General features: G+C 40.3%; 1 protein-coding gene across 1 annotated transcript in view; it reads left to right on the top strand.

Annotated features, from left to right (window-relative positions):
• FMN2 (formin 2) overlaps nucleotides 1–21088 on the top strand; it is a 368626-nt gene that overhangs the window by 338869 nt on the left and 8669 nt on the right. Inside the window, exon 13 of the mRNA XM_075555679.1 lies at nucleotides 10027–10176. Coding sequence (XP_075411794.1) covers nucleotides 10027–10176 — 150 coding nt within the window. The remainder of the gene's footprint in view (nucleotides 1–10026; nucleotides 10177–21088) is intronic.

Genomic DNA, 21088 nt, shown 5'->3' with positions numbered 1-21088 from the left:
ATAAATCAGCTTCAGTTGAATCAATTACAATTTACAAAGAAGTTTTAGTAATGGGGGCTCTTACATTCTCTTATCACAATCCATACATTTATCCATTGTGTCAAGCACATTTGTACATATGTTGCCATCATCATTTTCAAAACATTTTCTTTCTACTTGAGTCCTAGATATCAGTTCTTCATTTTTCCTCTCCTGCCCCCTTCCCTCATGAATCCTTGATAAGTTATAGATTGTTATTTTCATATGTTACATCATCCTCTGTCACCCTTCACCCACTTTTCTGTTCTCCCCCTGGGAGGGGACTATATATTGATCCTTGTGATCAATTCCCCTTTTCTGCCCCATATTCCCCTTATACTCCTGGTATCTCTATTCTCATTGTTGGCCCCGAGGGGGCTATTTTTCCTGGATTCCCTGTGTTGCAGGCTCTTGTCTGTAGCAGTGTGCATGTTCTCGTCTAACCTGATTTGTAAGGTAGAACTGAGGTCATGATAGTGGGGGGTGAGTGTACGAGAAGAAGCTTTAAAGAACTAGAGGAAAGTTGTTTCATCGGGGCTATACTGCACCCTGACTGACTCATCTCTTTCTTGTGACCCTTTTGTGAGGAGATGTCCAATTGTCTATAGATGGGCTTTAGGTCTCTACTCTACTCCCCAAACGCCCCACCCCTCCATCACATTGGTATGATTTCGTTCTGGGTCTTAGTTGCCTGATACCTGATACCTGATCCCATCTACACCCCATGATCACACAGGCTGGTGTGCTTCTTCCATGTGGGGCTTGTTGCTTCTCATATAGATGGCCACTTGTTTATCTTCAAGCCTTTAAGATAGTGTTTCTCAACCTGTTGGTTGTCAGTCCCTTTGGGGGTTGAATGACCCTTTCACAGTGTCATACCAGTAGCAAAATTACAGTTATAAAGTAGCAACAAAGATAATTTTATGATTGGGGTCACCAGAACTTGAAGAACTGTATTAAAAGGCCACGGATTTAGGAAGGTTGAGAACCTCTGCTTTAAAACCCCAGACACTGTATCTTTTGATAGCCAGGCATCATCAGCTTTCTTCACCACATTTGCTTATGCACCCATTTGGTCTTCAGTGATCGTGTCGGGAAGGTGAACATCACAAAATGCCGGATTATTTGAACAAAGTGTTTTTGTAATGAGGGAGTACTTGAGTCAAAGCCCGATGCCTGTCTGTTATTTTACTTTTATGAGTGTTTTCTAGTCAAGTCTGATGGGGTGCCACACTCTGTCTCCAAAATCTATTTTTGATGTTCCTTGGAGATTTCATCGCTTTGCTCCCCTTGCTGCTCTGTTGCATGCCCTTAGTGTTTTGCCCCAGTGTGATGGGGTCAGATTGGGCACAATTCCTGCATTGTGTCTCCAGGGTTGTCCCCCATAGGACTATAGTTCAGTGAAGGATGTCATGTCTTGTGGGGCCAGCCCTATGGTCCTCTCTGTGCATTGTCTGCTCGGAGCAGGAATATCATCCTTGAGACTTGGTGGGCCAAGATGTATTCCCCTCATTCTCCATCCCTCTATGTTTCTTCTGTGTACTCTAATCAGACATGCCCTGCTCCCCAAGTTGTAGCTTCAGTGCTGTCCTCTGAGTTGCATTCTTCTGGGGGTGGAGGGAGGGCGTTCCACGTATTTGGGATTGTGGCTAGCCCCACAGACCTCTCTATTGGTTCCTGCTACATGCCAGTATGTTGTATTCACATTTTGGCACATGGGTTGAAACCTGGTCTCTCTCTCCCTCTCCTGTGGAAATATAAACAATATCCTCTCTTTGGGTGGGTTACTGTCCTGTTCCCCACTCCCTACCCATGTATTACCCCCCCTTTCTTTCCCCCTCCTATTAAGTTGACTGCCATATGTATCCTGGGATTGGGTTTGGCCCCTGCCATAATATCTGGACCTCACCCCAGGAATGTATGTATACAGTAGCTTTTCTCCTATGCCCCATTTTTTAAGCTTACCTCAGTGGATTCATGTTGTACTTGTCCTGTTGTGCTTGGCTTACTTCACTTAGCATGATTTCCTCCATTTCTCCCCATGTGGCAATGTGCTTCATATGTTCATTGTTGCTTTTTAGGGATGTGTAGTACTCCATTGTATGTATGTACCACAGTTTTTTAATCCATTCCTCCATCCAATTCCTTGCAATTGTGAACTGTGCTGGGATGAACATTGGAGCACAGATGTCTGAACGTGCTTTGTTTCTTGCCTTTTCTGGGTATATTACCAGTAGGGGGATTGCTGGGTCGTATGGTAGCTACATTTAAATCTGTTTTAGTAATTTCCAAATTGATTTCCATAATGGCTATACACACCCACAGGTCCACCAGCAGTGAACAAGAGTTCCTATCTCACCACAGCCCCTCCAACACTTGTTACCTTCTGATTTCTTGAATTGGGCTAGTTTTAATTTGCATTTCTCTTATGGCTAATAATCGTGAACATTTTCTCATATGTTTATTGACCATTCAGATTTCAGACACTGTGAAACTTCTATTCAGGTACTTTGCCCAACTCCATAGTGGGCAGTTATTTTTTCTCTTATTGTAAGCTTGCAAAGTTTTGTAGATTTTTGTAATTAGGCCTTTGTCTGATGTGTCATTGCTAAAGATGTTTACCCAGTTTGTGGACTCTCTTTTTACTCTCTTGGTGAATTCTTTTGATGTTCACAGATGTTTTATCTTCAATATATCCAACTTGTCAATTTGTGACTCCTCTGTATTTGTATCCTTCCAATACCCTATGTATTCCCTGTGCCAAGGTTCTCAGGTTTGTCCCAATTACCTTATTAATGGCCCTAATACTTTGGGGTTTTACCTCAATATCTATAATAGATCTTGAGTTTATTCTTCTGCGTGGAGTGAGGTAAAGATCTTGATTCATTTTTTGCAGGTATGTATCCATTTTTTCCATAACTACTTATTGAAGAGGGCATCTGCTTCCCATTTGATATTTTTGAGCCCTTATAAGAAATCAGTTTTCTGTATGCTGCTGTTTTTATTTCTGAGTTTTCAGTTCTTTTCCATTTGTCTGATTATCTCTCATTATACCAGTAGCACACTGTTTTGACTACCATGGCCATATAATCCATGCTAAAGTCAGGTAGAGCAAGCCCTCCCACTTTGTCCTTAATCTTGACGAGTTCTCTGTTAATTGTGGGCTTCTTCCCTGTCCGTACAAAGTAGATAATCAGTTTTTCCAATTCTTTGAAGAAGGAAGATGGTATTCTTATCGGGATAACATTAAACTTATATAGTGCCTTGGGCAGAACTGACATCTTTACTGTATTGAGACTTCAGTTCCACAGCATGGGATAGCCTTCCATTTGTTGAGGTCACCCTTGGTTTCTTATAATAGAGTTCTGTAGTTTTCCTTTTACAAATCATCTGAGGTTTTTTACTCAGTTATATCCCTAGATATTTCAATTTGTGCTTGGCTACTGTAAACGATACTACCTTTTTAATCGCCCCTTCTGTGATCTTGTCTGATGTGTATAGCAGCCAAATAGACTTCTGTTTGTTGATCTTGTATCCTTCTTTTCTGCCATATTCCCCTATCACTTCCAACACTCCACTTGTGGAGTTTTGGGGATATTCAATATATAAAACCATATCGTGTATGAATAACAATAGTTTCACCTCTTCCTTCCCCAGACGAATACCTTTGATGTCTTTTCTTTGCCTTATGTTGTTATCTAGGACCTCTAGTATGATGTAAAATAGAATTTGGAACAGGGGCGTCCTTATTTGATCCCCATTTTCAGTTGGATTGTTTTCATCTTTTCTACATTGATTACCACCTTGGCTGTTGGTCTTTCACATATAGCTTATATAATATTAAGGAGTTTTCCTTCCCTACCTATCTTCTTGAGTGTCTTAAACAGGAATGGGTGTTGGATGTTATCAAAGACTTTTTCCCCATCTATCAATATTATCGTGTGGCTCTGATAATTTTTCATGTCAATGTGGTGAATGACACTAATGATCTTTTGTGTGATGGACAATCCCTGCATCCCTTGGTGAATTATTTGTTTTATATGATTTTATATTCTATTGGACAGTGTTTTGTTAAAGATTTTTGCATCAATGTCCATTAGATATATTGGTCTGAAGGTTTCAATTCTTTTGGGATCCATGCCCACTTTAAGTATCATAGTCATAGTGATATGTCTGAATATATTCTTATTTATTATCTTATTCTTTATCGGTGCCTATTTGTTTTTCCATAGCTGGTCTTATGATTCTCTCCTTTTCCTCATAGTTGGATAATTTAACTATTATTTGTCTTGGTTGACTTCTTGGGATTCAGTCTGGCTGATATTCTTTTGGCCTCCTGATGAATGCCTGCTTTTCATTTATTAAGCTGGGGAAGTTTTCCTCTAAGAAATCCCTCACTATTTTCACCGTTGACTTTTTTGATGTGTCTTGTTGTGGTAGTCCAATTATTCTAATATTGTTCATCTTCCTAGCATCAGAGATGGCTCTTGGGTTTTCTTCAGCTTCTCTGATTGTCTTATTTCACTGCTTTTCTCATGTGTTCAAATCTACCTGGTTATCCTCTAGGTTAGGGGTGTCAAACTGGTGGCCTGCAGGCCACATGTGGCCCTTGAGGTAATTTTCTGTGGCCCACGGTGCTCTGAAATAAAATGAAAGTAGAAAAAAATGTTATGAAGGAAATAATGCTCAGGGGAGATCGAGGCAATAACGTAAACACAATTCCCTTGTTACATTTTATTTCAGAGTGTCGTGGGACACACACACACACACACACACACACACATCCTCCAGTCGGTTGGCAACCTCTCTTAATTTGCTACTGGATTTTGTTATTTCATCATTTATATTTTGTATTTCTGTTTGGCGCATTGCCTTTATCGCCTCTATCATTTCATCCCTCTTCTCTATTGCTTCTCTCCTGTCCTGTATAACTCCAAGCAGCATTCTGAAGATTTCTTTCTGTGGCAGGTCAGTGTCTGCTTCTTCTATGCATGTTGTTAGGTTCATGACATCTTCTGGCATTGTCTTCCCTTTCTCCTGCTTTTTTGTTGAGACTGTTGGGGCTGGTGGCTGTTTACATGTTGTTTTAGAGGAGCCCAGTGCCATCTTCCAGAGAGTTGAAGAGCACTGAGCTCTCTCTTTGGGATGTTCATATGAATGCATCTTTGAACTACCTGCAGCTAGGTGCACTGGGGTGTCAGGCTTCAGTTTCATCATCCTGTGTTTTCCCTCTTACCCTAGCCAACCTGTATTCATAATTTTGCATGTGAGTTGGATAGTACTCTCACAGGACACTGGTCAGGTGGTCATGGGCCCACAAGGATGGTGCTTCACTGGCTGATCTCCCAGGAAGATTGATGGCATGTGGTGGTTTCTGTTGCAACAGGAGTGCTGAGAAGGGCGGGTCGGTGTCCTCTCCTTGGTGTAGAACACCATTTATGGCAGGCAGAATTACCCTAGTCAGAAAGACCGCCATGGAGGTTGAACAGATGTTCCAGCAGTGTGCAGCACAACAAACACTGGGCAGGAGTTCCCCCATTTAGGAGTTCCCCCATTTAGTTGTAGGGCCTTGGGGTGTAGGCAGGAGTTCCCCCCAGCCATTTTAATGAGAGACCCCCCAGCCATTTGGGGGTTCAGCAGAACATGGGTGTGATTACCCCCAGCTGAGTGTACAGCCAATTAGTGTGTGTGGGAGCTATCCCAACTGTATACTTGGAGTTGCTCTCACTGGAGGGGAATGGCTTGAAGGCCGGTAGTGGGATGTAAAAGGCAAGAGAGGGGAAGAGGAGAAAAAGAGAGATAGGAGAAAATAAAGACAAGAATAAAAATAAAAACAAACTAACACACATACAAAAAAGCAAAAACAATAAAAAAGAAAACACTGAGCCTGCTGAAACTCTGGTGGGAAAGAGAGAAGAGATAGAAGAAGCAAAGAGAAGAAAAATGGAAAGAAAAAAATAAGAAAAATGTAAATAGATACCTGAACCCTGTGCCATGCCATGTGCAGCAGTGCCACAGGGGGCAGGCTGGGGCTCTCCCCGCTGGTGGGCAGAGTTGCCCTAGGCAGAAGGGAGGGGGCTGGAAGCCCACAGTGGTGTGTGAAAGGAAAGAGTGGGAGAGGAGGGGGGGCGGGGAAGAAGGAAGAAAGCGAAAAAGAAAACAAAACACAACAGAGTCCGCCGAGACTGACTGTGGTGGGAAGAGAAAAGACAGAAGAAAAAAATACAGAGTAAAGAAATAGTTGAGCCCTGATCATGTGAATGCGAGGCTGGCGGGGTTTAACCTTGCCCCACGGTGGCGGGTGGGTGTGCCCTTTTGGTGCAGGGTTCCACGGTGTCACCGTGGAGGCCAGGCGGAGGTTTCCTCAGCAGCATGGGACGTTGGAGTGGGCAGTCATAGCTGCCTTGTGCACTGGCACAGAGGGCAGGCTGGAGCTGAAGCTGACCCCCCCCATCCCTCCCCTGGCTGTTTGGGTGGAGTTGCCCCAGGCAGAGGGTAGTGGCCTGAAATCCAGCAGTGGCATGTGAAAGGAAAGAGAGGGAGAGACGAAGAAAAAGGAAAGGAAAAAAATAAACCCGGGCCTGCTGAGACTGACTGTGGTGGGAAAGAAGAGAGAAGAGAAAGAATAAAAAGTAAGGAGATAGCGGACCATGGGGCTGAGGGGTTCCAACCCTGCCTCGGCGTAGTGGGGTGGGGTGCCCGATTTGGTGTAGTGTGCCACAGATGCCGGGCGGAATTACCCTCAGTGACAAGATTGTAGGGGAGGTCACACAGGCATCTGAAATGCTGGGAATGACTGGCATAGTAGCTGCCGTGCACCCTATGCAGCGCTGCAGCTGCGGGAGGATTTCTCTCGGCCATGCGTCAGGCCCCAGGACAGGCAAGGCATCCCCCAGCCAGAAGGACTGTAATGGACAGGCAGCATTGCCCCAGCTGTGTGTAAGCCCACCGAGGGCAAAAAGTAGCTTCCTATTGGGCTCGTGGAGTTGCCCTAGTTTTGTGCTGAGACTGCTGATGGTCCCGGTAGCTCAGAGAAGTGTTTTTATTTGTTTTTTAACCTGGTCAACTGGAATTGAATTAAATTAGCTCCCTGGCTATGGGCTGTCCTTTTGTGCTCTGTGAAACTGTTCTGAGACTGATGCGTGCTCCCACAGGCTCTTCATTATGTTGAAATCTTCTGGGCTATGCTAATGTATGCTAAAGGACATGTTCTGCAGGTTTGTCTTGAGTTAGATAATGTGCCTGGGATTTGAAGTTTTTACCAAGAGAATATTTTTTCTCCTTTTTATATTGGGCTTGTGGTGTGTCCTGATTTGGGGGCTGCCACGCTGGCCCCAGGGGGGGAGATCCAGCTTATCAGAGAGGTTGTTTTCTTGTTGACCAACTGGAACCGAATTCATCCCCTGGGCTTTGCTTCCTGTTTGTGCTCTACCAACCTGTGATCTGACATAGGTAAATTCCCTACGTTTTTTTCCATTTCTGGAAATCTAAGGCTACCTGTGCCAAACCCTAGGCTGCGAGCTCAAGGTAGCGAACAGCATGGGGAACTCTGGTGTGGGGTCTTGTGACTAGCTTTCAGAGGTGCCCTTAGCGTCTGGGAGTATGACCAGTTTTAGGCAGCAGCCTGGAGGAATCACTGCTGTCTGTGGGACTAGGAAACCGGGAGGAAGGCAGGGTCTAGTGGAGCCCATGAGCCCAGGACAATGAACGAAGAGTGTGTGTTCTCGGTTCACTTTGTGAGTGAAATTTTTTAAAAAGCATGGTCTGGGCCAGACCCTAGTACCCTGACTCTAATTTTAGGACTGGGCCGCCCAGTCTCCATCTCCTTACCTCTTAATTTTCTGCTCTGGCATCCGGAGCTCTGGGTGGGTAAATCTGCCTGTACACCATCTTCCCTCTCCTCTGTGTCTATTTCTTTGAAGTAAATATATGCAATAAAATGACAAAGTATACATTTCCTTATGTTAAAAAATGTAACAAATGCTTTGAAAAAGTATGTACTTTTTTTCCCACCAGACTTCAAAATAGTTGTTTAAAACAATCGATTGTAGAGATGAAACTAAGACACAGTGGTGTTCATATGTTTGCCCTTAAAGCTGGTAGAGTTAGGATTCAATTTCTTCACATACATTCTCATTCTAAATTCTAGATTATTTCCTATAAATATATCACAATCTTGTACTCAAAATGGAATATTTAAATGTTTTTTAAATGACTGAAGAGATGGACCTGCTATTATAATTTATAATGTCTACTCAATGGCTTGGTCTGTAATAATAAATTCTATAGAGTATGAATACAAAAAAAATAATGAAAAACATATGTGAGTAATCAGAGGATTTGAGAACTAACTTTAGCTTAGCAAGTCATAAATACCTCTTGGGGATATAAAGAGAATGGCCAGTTTTCCCAGGATGGAAATATGTATATGCTTTATCAGTTTTTATAAAATATGAACCAGGTGTATATTAGATTATTTATGCTTTCTGACACCTACTCTCCTGGTAGTCCTCACACTATCAACCCATTCTACAGATATATTTTAATGTCATTACCATATCCCAGCTGACCAAATTCTCACACTATGTCCATTGCATAACCTGGCTCTTTCTCAGAATTAGTTGGCTGTACTACACAATTTTTCTTAGAAGGATAGCTAGGAAAAGTGATCTGTTTCCTGAGGTTCATGCATTTGATCATATCAGTGTTTTCGTTTATCTCTACAACCTACAAACTGACGTTCTTGGGAATCTTTCTGTCCATAAGCCTCCATAGCCATGTTTAGAAACAGATAAATCTGGCTACACGTTGGTTACCCATAGTTGGGGTGGGTGTGATTTTTTTTCCTGTGAAATACTGAGTCACCTTTACATGTTGACTAAATTAATCTTACAAATTTAATGTTTATAATGTTCAATTCAAATAGGTTTTTAAAATATATATTAAGGATTTAAAATCAGCAATATGACCAAGTGAATACACACACACATCTATGTCTGGATATACTTTTAATCAAAGAACACAACATGAAATAATCTAGTTGTCCTGGAAAGTTTTACTGGAACGTTAATCAGACACAATGTAGCAGAAATAGTGTTGACTCCAGTTCACATGGGGTGAAGGACAAAGGCTATTTGAATGCTAACCCTTTTTGTAACATTTCCGGCTGTGCAGATTCCTTGATTATGGCTCATGAGTTTTGATTAGCCTTGGTCCTTTTTAGAGTATTGTCCATGGAGTCAGGGGACATGTTAAGCTGCGAATTTACAGTTTATTAGTTGTGTGTTCCTTGTCAAATCACCCTTGAACTTCTTGAGTAATATGTGACTGTACTCTGAAGGAATCTCTGCAGTGGCACCTTCTGATATCACACTGGCACTGAACAGTCTACACTCCCTATGCTGGCTGCCATCCTGTTGTCCACTCCATGATATGACCATAATTGCTAGTGGGAGATTGTGTCCACATCTCCTAAGACTTGCTTTTTGCCCCACCCAGAAGTAAAGGAAGTCAAATTGCACATAAGCAGTATAATATGTGAATATGGAGCACATATCAATTTTTGTATAAATGACTATTTCACTTGTTTAAAGTTTAGAAAGGAAGTATAGTCTCATCATTTTCATTATTTCCAAGTTTGACTATAGGTACATCTCTAAAACTTGTTAGAAAATGAATTATTCGTTTTTAAAATGGAATTGAACTGGGATAGTTATAAGCACCTGGGTGGTACAAACAGAGCACTCACCTACCTGCTAAGCAAGAGGTTGAAGGTTCAATCCAGAGGCACCTTGGAAGACAGGTCTAATGACCTACTTCTGAAAAAATAAGCTAGTGAATACACAATTCTGCCCTCTCATGCATGGATGTTCAAAGAGAAAAAATCAACTTGATGGCAGCTGGTTTAGTGATAAGCATGAATGAAAGCAGCATTTACATAGAGAGAAGCCATCACATATTGGAAATTAATCATAATTTTAATGCTCTCATGTGTGTTCACTTTGACAGCTTTTTGGAGACTACAGCCTATTTCTTCATGAAACCAAAAATTGGAGAGAAGGAGGTGTCCCCAAATGTTTTCTTCAGTATCTGGCACGAGTTCTCCTCCGATTTTAAAGACTTTTGGAAGAAAGAAAACAAACTTATTCTACAAGAGAGGTAGGTATTTTAATTTGCACAATGGAATTTTAAAACTTTCATTTTATTCACGGTGACACCACTAGGATTGACAACTTGCATAGCCCAAATGAAAAATTATATTTCCCTTACTTGAGCTAACAAGTCTAAAGCAGTATTGATATTTGGAATAATATGAAGTGTGAATGAGAATCAGCATTGAGGCTGGATTCAAGAGGGGGAAATGGGTATTTGTAAAACATTTTCTACAGTTCAGAAGCTGGTTTAAGGCAGACAATGAGTCATGGATTGAATTGTGTCCACCTAAAAAAATGTGTCAACTTGGTGATGGTTCTCAGTAGTTTGGTAGTTATGTAATAATGTGATGCAGCAGTTAAATAAGGATGTAATCATCCTTTATGGTGTGATCAGCCAATTGATTGTAAGGACATTATGGTGAGCTGCAACATTCTTACTCCAGTTATGGAAGTTTCCCTAGGCTGTTGCCGGCAGCAGCTTTTATATTAAAAGAGTAGATGAGTGAGGGGAACCAACGACTACTAAGAAAGAAGAGTTGGCCACAGAAGACATCTTTTGACCCATCATCCTATACAGGAAAGCTCCAAGACCCAGAGGATGATTGATACCGAGACACAAGAAGATCACTAAGGAACTCCAGGCCCAAAGATACTGAAATGACACCAGGGTCTTTCTCTTAATCTGTGAGCCTACAGAGAGAAAAGGCTTTCTTCAAGATCCACCACTCTGATATTGGAACGATAGCCATCCAAACTGTATAAGAAAGTATTTCTATTTGTTAAAACCATCTACTGGTGGTATCTCTGTTAGAGCAGCAGACACCATGTAGGAAATTTTGAGAAACCAGACTACAGTGATAAATCCACTCATTTCAAAGTCCTACACAGAAGACATTAAAAGTCTGATAAGTCTTTCTTTAGGCTAATAATGTAATAATGTCAACAAATTACATTGAATATAATCAAAATTCTCTCATTTATTTAACCAAAAAATATAAATAACCATTAAAACATTTTATCTTCTAAGAGTCTTGTAGAATTATTTCCCAGTCCCCAAAGTAAATATGTTCAGGAAGGAAGGGAAATGTCCCTATTTAAGTATATGAAATGAAGTCTCTTTTATGGTCTGATAGGTTTTGTGTTCTCTTGCTGGACCAAGGTTTTCCAATCCTCCATAATGTGTTCTAGCACAATGTAATCAGCGCCGTGATGGGACCTAACATAATTTTATCAATACTATGAGCTTCAAAGAGTTGTGGGGTTGTATATTCTACTTGTGACTATTGTCTGCCAGTTTGTTGTACTGAGGGGCCGTGTATTGCTGTGATGCTGGGAGCCATATCATACTCTAGATGAATCATCTGTACAAGACTCTTTAAAATGTTGAAAAACAAGATGTTACTTTGAAGATGAAGGTACGCCCGAGCCAAGCATGTGAAAGTTGGACATTAGGAAAACTGAAGAAAAAGGATGCATTTGAACTAGTGTTGGCCAAGCATATTGAAAATACCATGGAGTACTTACTGACACCCCCACACCCAATATCTAACAAATCTAACTTCAAAGACGTGCACCCAGAACGAATGCTCCTTAGAGGCAAGACTGGTTAGGCTTCATTTCATGTAATTTGGACTTGCTATCAGGAGAGATGGGTCCCTGGAGAAAGACTTCATGCTTGGTAAAGGGGTAGGGGTGGATGTGGGGGTGAAAAAGAGGAAGGCCCTTGACAAGATGGATTGACACAGTGGCTGCAACAAAGGCATCAAGCATAAGAACAATTGTGAGGGTGGCGCAGGATGAGTTGGTGTTTCATCCTGTTGTAAATAGGGTCACTGGGAGTTGGAACCAACTGGAAGGCAGGTAACAACAACAAATCATAGATTTCGAATACCATCAGGGTACTCAAAGTACAGGAAATCTTCCAGACTGAGAACTGACTACCAAGAAGGAATAGATTGTCCACTTCAGAGGAATTAGCCCCTGAAATCCTTCTGGAAAGCAGCAAAAAATGATCAGATACTGAAAGCTTCATGGGTAGCATTGGAACATTGTCAGAGTGAGTACCAGAAAATGCCCCCCCTGCAGGTCAAAAAGCACTCAAAATATGACTAAGGAAGAGCAGCATGCTCAAAGCAAAGTTGACCAGAATGTTGTGGATGAAGTAAAATGTTGAATCAAGGAAAATTGGAAATTGTCAAAAATGAAACGGGATGAACAAAGATCTATAGCCTAGGCATTAGTGGGCTGAAATCAACTAGTATTGGTCATTTTGAATCAGGCGGTCATATGGTTTACTATGCTAGGGATAACAGTTTCAGGAAGAGATATGTTGAATTCATCATCAAAAGGTATATTTTAACATCTATCTTGAAGTACAATACTGGCTGTGATAGAAACACAAAAGTTGTAACCAAAGAAAAAGCAACAGTAGTTGGAACATATGGCCTTGTGATAGAAAAAAGGCTAGAGATCACATAGTAGGATTTTGCAAGACTGATGGCTTCATCATCAATACCTTTTTTTCAACAAAATGTGGACTTCTTCAGATAGAATAAACAGGAATAAAATTGACTACATCTGTGGGATGAAACTATAGAGAAGCTCAATATTGGCAACTAAACTAAAGCCAAGACCCCCAAAATTGTTTCTGGAACAAACAATCAATTGCTCATGTTCAAGTTCAGGTTGAAGTTGAAGAAATTTAAAACAATTCTTCAAGAGCCAATATATAACCCTGAGCATACACACCTGAATTTTGAGGACATCTCAAGAATAGATCTGACACATTGGACATTAATGACAGAAGACCTGATGAACTGTGGGATGATATCAAGAATATAACACATGATGAAAGCAAAAGGCCATTAAAGAGACAAGGGGGCAAAAAGTTATCAACGCAGATGTCAGAAAAGACTGAATTTTGCACTTAATCATACAGTACCTAAGTCACATGGAAGAAATAAAGTAAAAGAACTGAACAGAAAATTTCAAAGAGCAGCTCAAAAAGAGAAAGTGAACCTTAATCATTAAATATGCGAAGATATGGAGTTAGAAAACCAGAAAGGAGGAACACATGCTACATTAAACTGGAAGAACTGAAGAAAAAATATTTAAGCCTCGACTTGCAGTATTAAAGACTGTATAGGGAAACTGTTGAATGATGCAAGAAGATGAAGATGCAGGGTCAGTGAATTTTTTAATGTGGCTCTTCCAGAAAATGTCTCTCCCACCAAAGGGCCTTTTCCTGCAAGGGTCTGGTAAGATGGTGGATGAAGATACTAATAGGATTCACCTGTGAGTAATTGTGAATAGGATTCTATGGAATGTAATCCTGGTGTGTGTAAAATGGGCCTTCTGAGAAACAGGTAGTGGGAGTGGGCAGGATCTCATTACCAGCAGGAGCTAGGAGTGGAGCACATCCTCTGGCCCTGAGATCACTGAGCCATAAACCTCCTGGATCCAGAAGACAAGTATATCAGTAGAAGTGTTGCAGCAAAACCAGGAACCAGAATATGGAGCATAGGGGTAGATTTCCCAACCCACAAAGCAAGTAAAGCTGGGTGCTTTTTTCAGAAGACTAGTTTGAGGAATGGGTTGCATCTGGGCTCTTAATTAGGGAAGCTGAACTTACTGACCCACAGAGCTTGAGCTTAATGTCTATGGGGTGAGGCTTACAGCAAAGTGTTATGATCCTTTAGGCATTTATTTGCAGACATGAAAGAACTTTGTAACATGTCCTGATAAACAACTATCATGAACATTTCTCACTGGCATTATAGCTTGTTAACTTGCTTAATCAACCCATTAATTGTGAATTTTTTCTTTGAGTTCTGTGTAGCCATTGCAATAGATATTAGAACCCATAGAAATATACAGAGATGCCGTACTCAAAAAGGCCTAGTCAACTTTTAACAATTTCAAAGGGTAGCATATGATCAAGAGTCAATGGTACTAAAGAAAAAAATGCATACTGAACTGAAGGCATTAGTAAAAAACAAGGCTCCATGAATTAATCGAATATCAATAGAACGTTTCAATAAGTTGATGAAACACTTGGAAGCACTCTCTCTTTTATACCCCCAAATGTTGAAGACTAGTACCTGGTCAACTGACTGGAGAAGAGTCATGTTTGAACCTATTCCAATGAAAGGTAACCCAACAGAATGTGGACATTATAGATAATATTATTAATATGACACACAAGTAAATTTTGCTGAAGATCATCCAACAATGGTTGCAGTAGTACATTGACAGGGAGCTGCCTGTATTTCAGGTCAGATTCAGAAAAGGACGGGCAACATGGGATATCACTGCTGATGTCAGATGGATCTTGGCTGAAAGCAGAGAATATCAGAAAGACATTTATGTGTTTTATTGATTATGCAAAGGCATTTGACTATATGGGCCATAAGGTATTATGGCCAGCCTTGAAAATAATGGGAATTCTAAGCATTGAAATGTACTTTTGCGGAATGTGTACATAGTTCAAGAGGCAGTTGTGCAAACAGATCAAGGGAATTCTGCACGGTTTCTTAAAATCCAAAAGGGTGTGAGTCAGGACTGTATTCTCTCCCCATACTTATTCAATCTGTATGCTGAGCAAATAATCCAAGAGGATGGATTATATGAAGAGAGCAGCATTAGGATGCGAGGAAGGCTTATCGAGAAGCTGAGATGTGCAAATGACATAGGCTGCTTGATGAGAAGTGAAGAGGAAGAATATTGGGTGAGGAAGATCAAGGATTGTAGCCCTCATTATGGATTACGACTCAATGTAAATAAATATGAAATCTTCACAACTGGACCATCAGGGAATATCCAGATACGTGGAGAAAAGATTGAAGTTGTCAAGAATTTCATCTTGCTTGGATAATACACAATCAATGCTTATAGAAGCAGCAGTCAAGAGCGCAAAAGACCAATTGCATTGGATAAATCTGCACAAGACCTCTTCAGCGTATTTAAAAGCAGGGACATTACTTTGAGGACTAAGATGAGCCTGAGGTATTATCATTATCTCATATGCATGTGAAAGTTGGACATTGAATAAGGACGACCACAGAAGAATCGATACGATTGAATTGAAGTGCTGGTGAAGAACATTGACAGCACTGTGGACTGCATAAATAACAAACAAATCTGTCCTGGAGGAAGTACAGCCAGAATTTGTACATCGATAAAGACATTGTTGTGTTAACATAGCAAGAGAATACTGCCAGGTTTGGATCAGAAAAGGTATGCACGTGGGTTGTATCCCCTTGCCATACTTATTCAACCGTATGTATGGAGAATCAGAGAAGCTGGATTATATGAAGGAGAATGCAGAATCAGAATTGGAGGAAGAATTATTAACAACCTGCAATATGCAGTTGGCACAATCTTGATTGTTAAAAAAAAAATCAATGTATGCACTGCATTGGGTAAGCCTGCTACATTCTTAAACCAAAAAAATCTAAACTTACTGCCATCAAGTTGATGCAGACTCATCGCAACCCTGTAGGACAGGGTATAATTTCCTCTATGATCTTCAGAGACTGTAACTCTTTATGGGAGTGAAAAGTTCAGTCTTTCTCCAGCAGAGTGGCTGGTGGTTTCAAACTGCTGACCTTGCAGTTAGCAGCTCAATATATATAGTTATTAATGATCGATGTGCAGATGATAAAACCTACTTGGGAAAGTGAGAAGGATATAAAGCCCTTTCAAACGAAGGTCAAGGATTGCAGCCTTCAGTATGGATTACAACACAATGTAAAGAAGACCAAACCCTTAAAACTGGATGGTAACATCATGATAAATAGAGAAAAGTTTGAACTTGTCAAGGATTTAGTCTTGCTTGAATCCATAATCAACAGTCATGGAAGCTATAGTCAAGAGATCAAGAAATGTGTTGCGTTGGGTAAATTTGCTGCACAAGATCTCTTTAGAATGTTGCAAAGCTAGAATGTTATTTTGAGGACTAAGATGTGCCTACCCAAATCATAGTCATTGACTCACAGGACATTGGACACTGAATAACGAAACTCAAGGGGAAAAAATGGATGCATTTGAATTGTGGTCCTGGAAAAGAATATTGAAAGTACCATGGACCACTAAAAAGACAAATTGATCTGTCTGGGAAGAAGTCCAGCCAGAGTGCTCCTTAGAGGCAAGGATGGCAAGGCTTCATCATACATACTTTGAACATGTTTTCAAAAAGACCAGGCCCTGGAGAAGGGAATAATCCTTGGTAAAGCAAAAGGCTGGTGACAAAGACGAAGCGTATCAAAAAGATGGATTAATACATTGGCTACAACAATGGGCTCACGTATAGGAACAATTTTGGGAATGGCACAGTACCAGGCAGTGTTTTATTCTGTTGTATATTGGATCACTTTGGGTTGATCAACAACAAAAACAATAAATATTGAAAAGCAAATATTTACTATGTTACTTTGAGATTGAGGTATGTCTGATCCAAGCCATGGTATTTTCAATTATATTATATGCATGTGAAAGTTGGTTATTGAATAAAGAAGACCAAAGAAGAATCGATGCATTTAAATTATAGTGCTGGCAAAAATATTGAAAGTACCATTACCAGAAAAACAACAACAAAAAAATGTCTTGAAAGCAGTACAGTCAATATGCTTCTTAGAAACAAGGATGGGGAGACACATGGATTGATACCCTGGCTGCAACAATGTGCTTACACATAAGAATAATTGTTAGAATGGTGACAGACAGGGCAGTGTTTTAGTCCGTAGTACATAGGGTTGCTATTAGACCCAACTCAACAGCACCTAACCACAATCAATACAAGATACCTTTACATTTTATGTGTACTTATTATAATACACAGATAAAATTATAACATTAGATCAATAAGTTTAAAGGTGAAGTTAAATAAAATCCTTGTTTAAAATGTAAACTGGACCCCAGATTCATTACTGAAGAGTTAGTTCTCTAGGAAAAGAAGTAAAAACAAGAGATTCAAATCTAAAAGTATTTATTGCGTTTTTTTAAAGATTAATCATAATGTCTGGATCCATCATCATTTATTCATTAGTCAGTTATTTTTCAATTTTCTTCATTAAATTTGATATTATGTGCTTGGGATACAAAGATAAATATACACATAAACTGAAGAAACCTAGTATTCAGTAAAGAAACAGATACATAAATAGCAATAATACTTTCATTAAAATTGGGAACAAACTTAATATGAAAACATTAGAAGATTGCATAAGTAAGTTCTGGCGGTCAGCTATCGCTCCTATGGGAAACTAATTTTGAATTTAATATGAAGTACCAATGAGAGAGCACAAAAAAAGTCAAAGAGAATGAATGGTCCCTGAGGAATTGAATCAACAAAGACCACCAAAGAGTAATGTGTGGTTTTCTATTTGGAAGCCAGAGGTTATTTGTAGAGATAAAGGGTGATTAGTTTTGTAGGGGAAAGCCATTGGTGTTTCAATGGTAGAATTCTCTTCTTCTATAGAGGAGACCAGATGGGGTAATGGGTTACATGTTAGGCTGTTTACCCAGAATATCAAACCTGTCAGCTCCTCCTTTAAATATTTGCATCCTCAGAAACCCACCAGGGCAGTTTGACGCTGTGCTATAGGGTTTCTAGGAATCTGCATCAACTTAATGCCAGTGAGTTTGGTTTGGGTTGAGGATACAGGAGACCTAGATTGGGTTCTTAGTCAATGCAGCTCATGCACAGCCACCGCACAATGCAGAAGAGGTTTAGCAGTGTCCACACTAAGAGACTAGGAACAAAGGATTGATCATCTGCTTCCAAAAGTCAGCACATAAAAGCCCCCAGGATGACTGCTGTACAAAGTACAGCTGATTGGTGGATGGAGCCTAATGGGCAGCATTAGATTTCATGGACTACGAGGTCACGGTGAGTAGGGAGCAGACCTGAGAGTAACAGCAACAAACCACAGCAAGTTAATAGGAACCAGAGTGTAAATGCTTCTTCAAAGAATTTAAACAATGTCTCCTCAGCAAATGAATTGCCTATGAAATATAGTAACTAGTTTGAATGATCTCCATTTTTAGGATGCTTACTTAAAGAGTTCCGGTCTCAGAAAATTATAGGGTTAGTTCTACCCTGCCACCAAAAAAAAAAAGAAAAAGGAAAAGAAAAAACAAAAGAAAGAAAGAAAGAAAGAAAGAAACTCACTTCCATGCTGAGTCCATGGCAGCATGGACTTAACGGCAGTGCATTTGGTTTGTTGGAGCCTTTCCTCCAAAGAATTCTGTGCTCTTCAATTTATTCCTTATAACAATAGCGGTTTAGGCATACTTAAGGAACTCAAATCATATTGTGTTCCTTTTAAATATTAAATACTCTGAGTCGCAGTGACACCCTGTGCTTTTCTAAGACTGTGACTGTTTCTGGGTGTAGAAAGCCTAGGTTTTACTGCTGTTGAGCTGCTGTCATCCAAGCAGAGCCCAGCCCAACATGCAATCACTGCATGACCTGACCAGGGCTCCTTATATATATATACAGCCACTATGCCACCAGGACTGTATATCTGTGTGAAGATACTTTATATCAAGAATGCAGCCCAGCCCAACATGTAATCACTGCATGACCAGGGCTCCTTATATATATGAAGCCACTATGCCACCAGGACTATATATATGTGTGTACATACTTTATATCAAGAATGCAGCCCAGCCCAACATGTAATCACTGCATGACCTGACCAGGGCTCTATATATATATATACAGCCACTATGCCACCAGGACTGTATATATGTGTGTAGATACTTTATATCAAGAATGCCGCCCAGCCCAACATGTAATCACTGCATGACCAGGGCTCCTTATATAAATACAGCCACTATGCCACCAGGACTGTATATCTGTGTGAAGATACTTTATATCAAGAATGCAGCCCAGCCCAATGCAACTCAAATGCATGGGTCAGATGTTGCTGGAGACTCAGACTCTCATGCAGCTGCTAGTCAACAAAGCAGAAAGACAAAGCAGAATGCTGGAAGATCTCAGGCCAAAGGGTGGAGACTCACATGGGTCTAAGTCTACAGGAACATGGCAGGACAACTAGAGCTCCCAGACTCAGCAGGTCGCTTGAGTAGGTCCCACGAGTGGCCATCCCCAGATGCTGCCATTTCTAGAAGTGAGACACAGGAAGAGACAGAGAGAAAGAGAGAGCTCAGTCCTCCTCATAGTTTCTCTTAAAAGAAGGCCATAACCCCAAGGAGCCACCACCAGTTCAAATGAGAAATTATACTACTCTTCCCCTACTTTCACATAGGTGCAAGTTGACATTCAATCTAATCTTCACATTTACTCTGTAAGAATTAGCAGGTGTACTGTTGTTATTTTAAAACGAAATCCACAACTTTCCTGGCCTTTCTCTCACCAATGCATTTTTCAATTTTTAAAAATCTTCTTCATAAGCAGTCTTATTATCCTGTGATGTTTAAAGAATGTATTCATAAGACTTATTATCCTGCGATGTTTGAGGAAAATCTATCAAGATTACCTCTTTGGGACTCTCTGCCAAACAGCTGCCATAAACTTCTGATCAACTTTGCCTTGAATTTAGCCCTTCACATACTTAAGAAGATGCTGTTTTGATTGAACTTTTGTTTTTTCTTTGGAAGGCATCATTGTGAAACTAAGACAAGTATGTTACTTTGAGGATTTGTCGACATCCCTCCACTGAGCAGAGCAGCATGGTTAACATGTTTGGTTCACAATAATCAAAAATTAAGTATCACCTTCCTAGTCAGAACCTAGTGGTCATTTTTCTTTTTTGAAATGTTTTCTCTACTGTCTTCTCATTTAAAATCTTTGATGCCTCATGAAATTAACATCTTTTTCCTGCCTAGTTTATGAAATGTTAGACATAATAGAATAAAGGATGAGACATGGGAGGAAGAGAATGGACAATATGTAAGTAGTTACTCAATATTGTAGCTAAGATTATCTGCCATGATAGCCCAAAAAGAGTGTCCAGGAAGGAATACACTAATATGTATAGCTGGCTCAGGCTCTCTCCATCCCATCTTCTCCTTTATTATTTTTATTTCTGCTTAATCTGGCAGCTTATCTGACTTCCTAGGATACATTATTTTTCCTGCCTAATGTTTGGGAATATAGACTTCTTGTCAGAATTTTGTTGAAATAGAATTTGCAATTTTCAGGAATAGTATTTGCTGGGAAGGAGAGGGAAGCGACTCATAAATGCTGGAGCAAGCAAGTCTACAAAATAGACACGGCAGAGCACCATTGTTATTTAGAGGTCAGTCTGACTACCTACAGGATTGTTGACGCATTTAAAACAGCGGTTCTCATCCTGTGGGTCATGACCCCTTTGGGAGTTGAACAACCCTTTCACAGGTGTTGCCTAAGACCATCAGAAAATACATAAATATTCACAATATACAATTACGTATTGTTTTGCGATTAATTGCTATGCTTTAATTATGTTTGATTATGTTCAATTTATAACAATGAGAATGCATCCTGTATATCAGATATTTACATTATGACTCATAACCATAGCACAATTACAGCGATGAAGTAGCAACAAAAATAATGTTATGGTTGGGGTCACCACAACATGAGGAACTGTATTGAAGGGTCATGGAATTAGGAAGGTTGAGAACCGCTGATTTAGAGGATCTGTAGGTTCTAGGACTCCCAGAGAGTTACTCATAGGCTCCCTGTGTTTCCCCAACTCATTATGATTGAGTTGATTGTGACACATAGTGACCCTGTGGGTAGAACTGCCCTTTGGGTTTCAGAGACGAACTCATTAGAGGTGTTGAAAGTCTCATCTTTCTCCTGAAGAGCAGCTGGTGTTTTTGAACTGCTGATCTTGCCGTGAACAACCCAAAGCGCAATTCACTACACCACCAGGGCTCTTTATGTTTCCTAGGTGTTGCTTCTA

This window comes from Tenrec ecaudatus, chromosome 8 (assembly GCF_050624435.1).
Source record: "Tenrec ecaudatus isolate mTenEca1 chromosome 8, mTenEca1.hap1, whole genome shotgun sequence".
Lineage (NCBI taxonomy): Eukaryota > Metazoa > Chordata > Mammalia > Afrosoricida > Tenrecidae > Tenrec > Tenrec ecaudatus.
The sequence above is the reverse complement of the archived record's forward strand: the minus strand, read 5'-3'. Positions and strand labels throughout refer to the sequence as shown.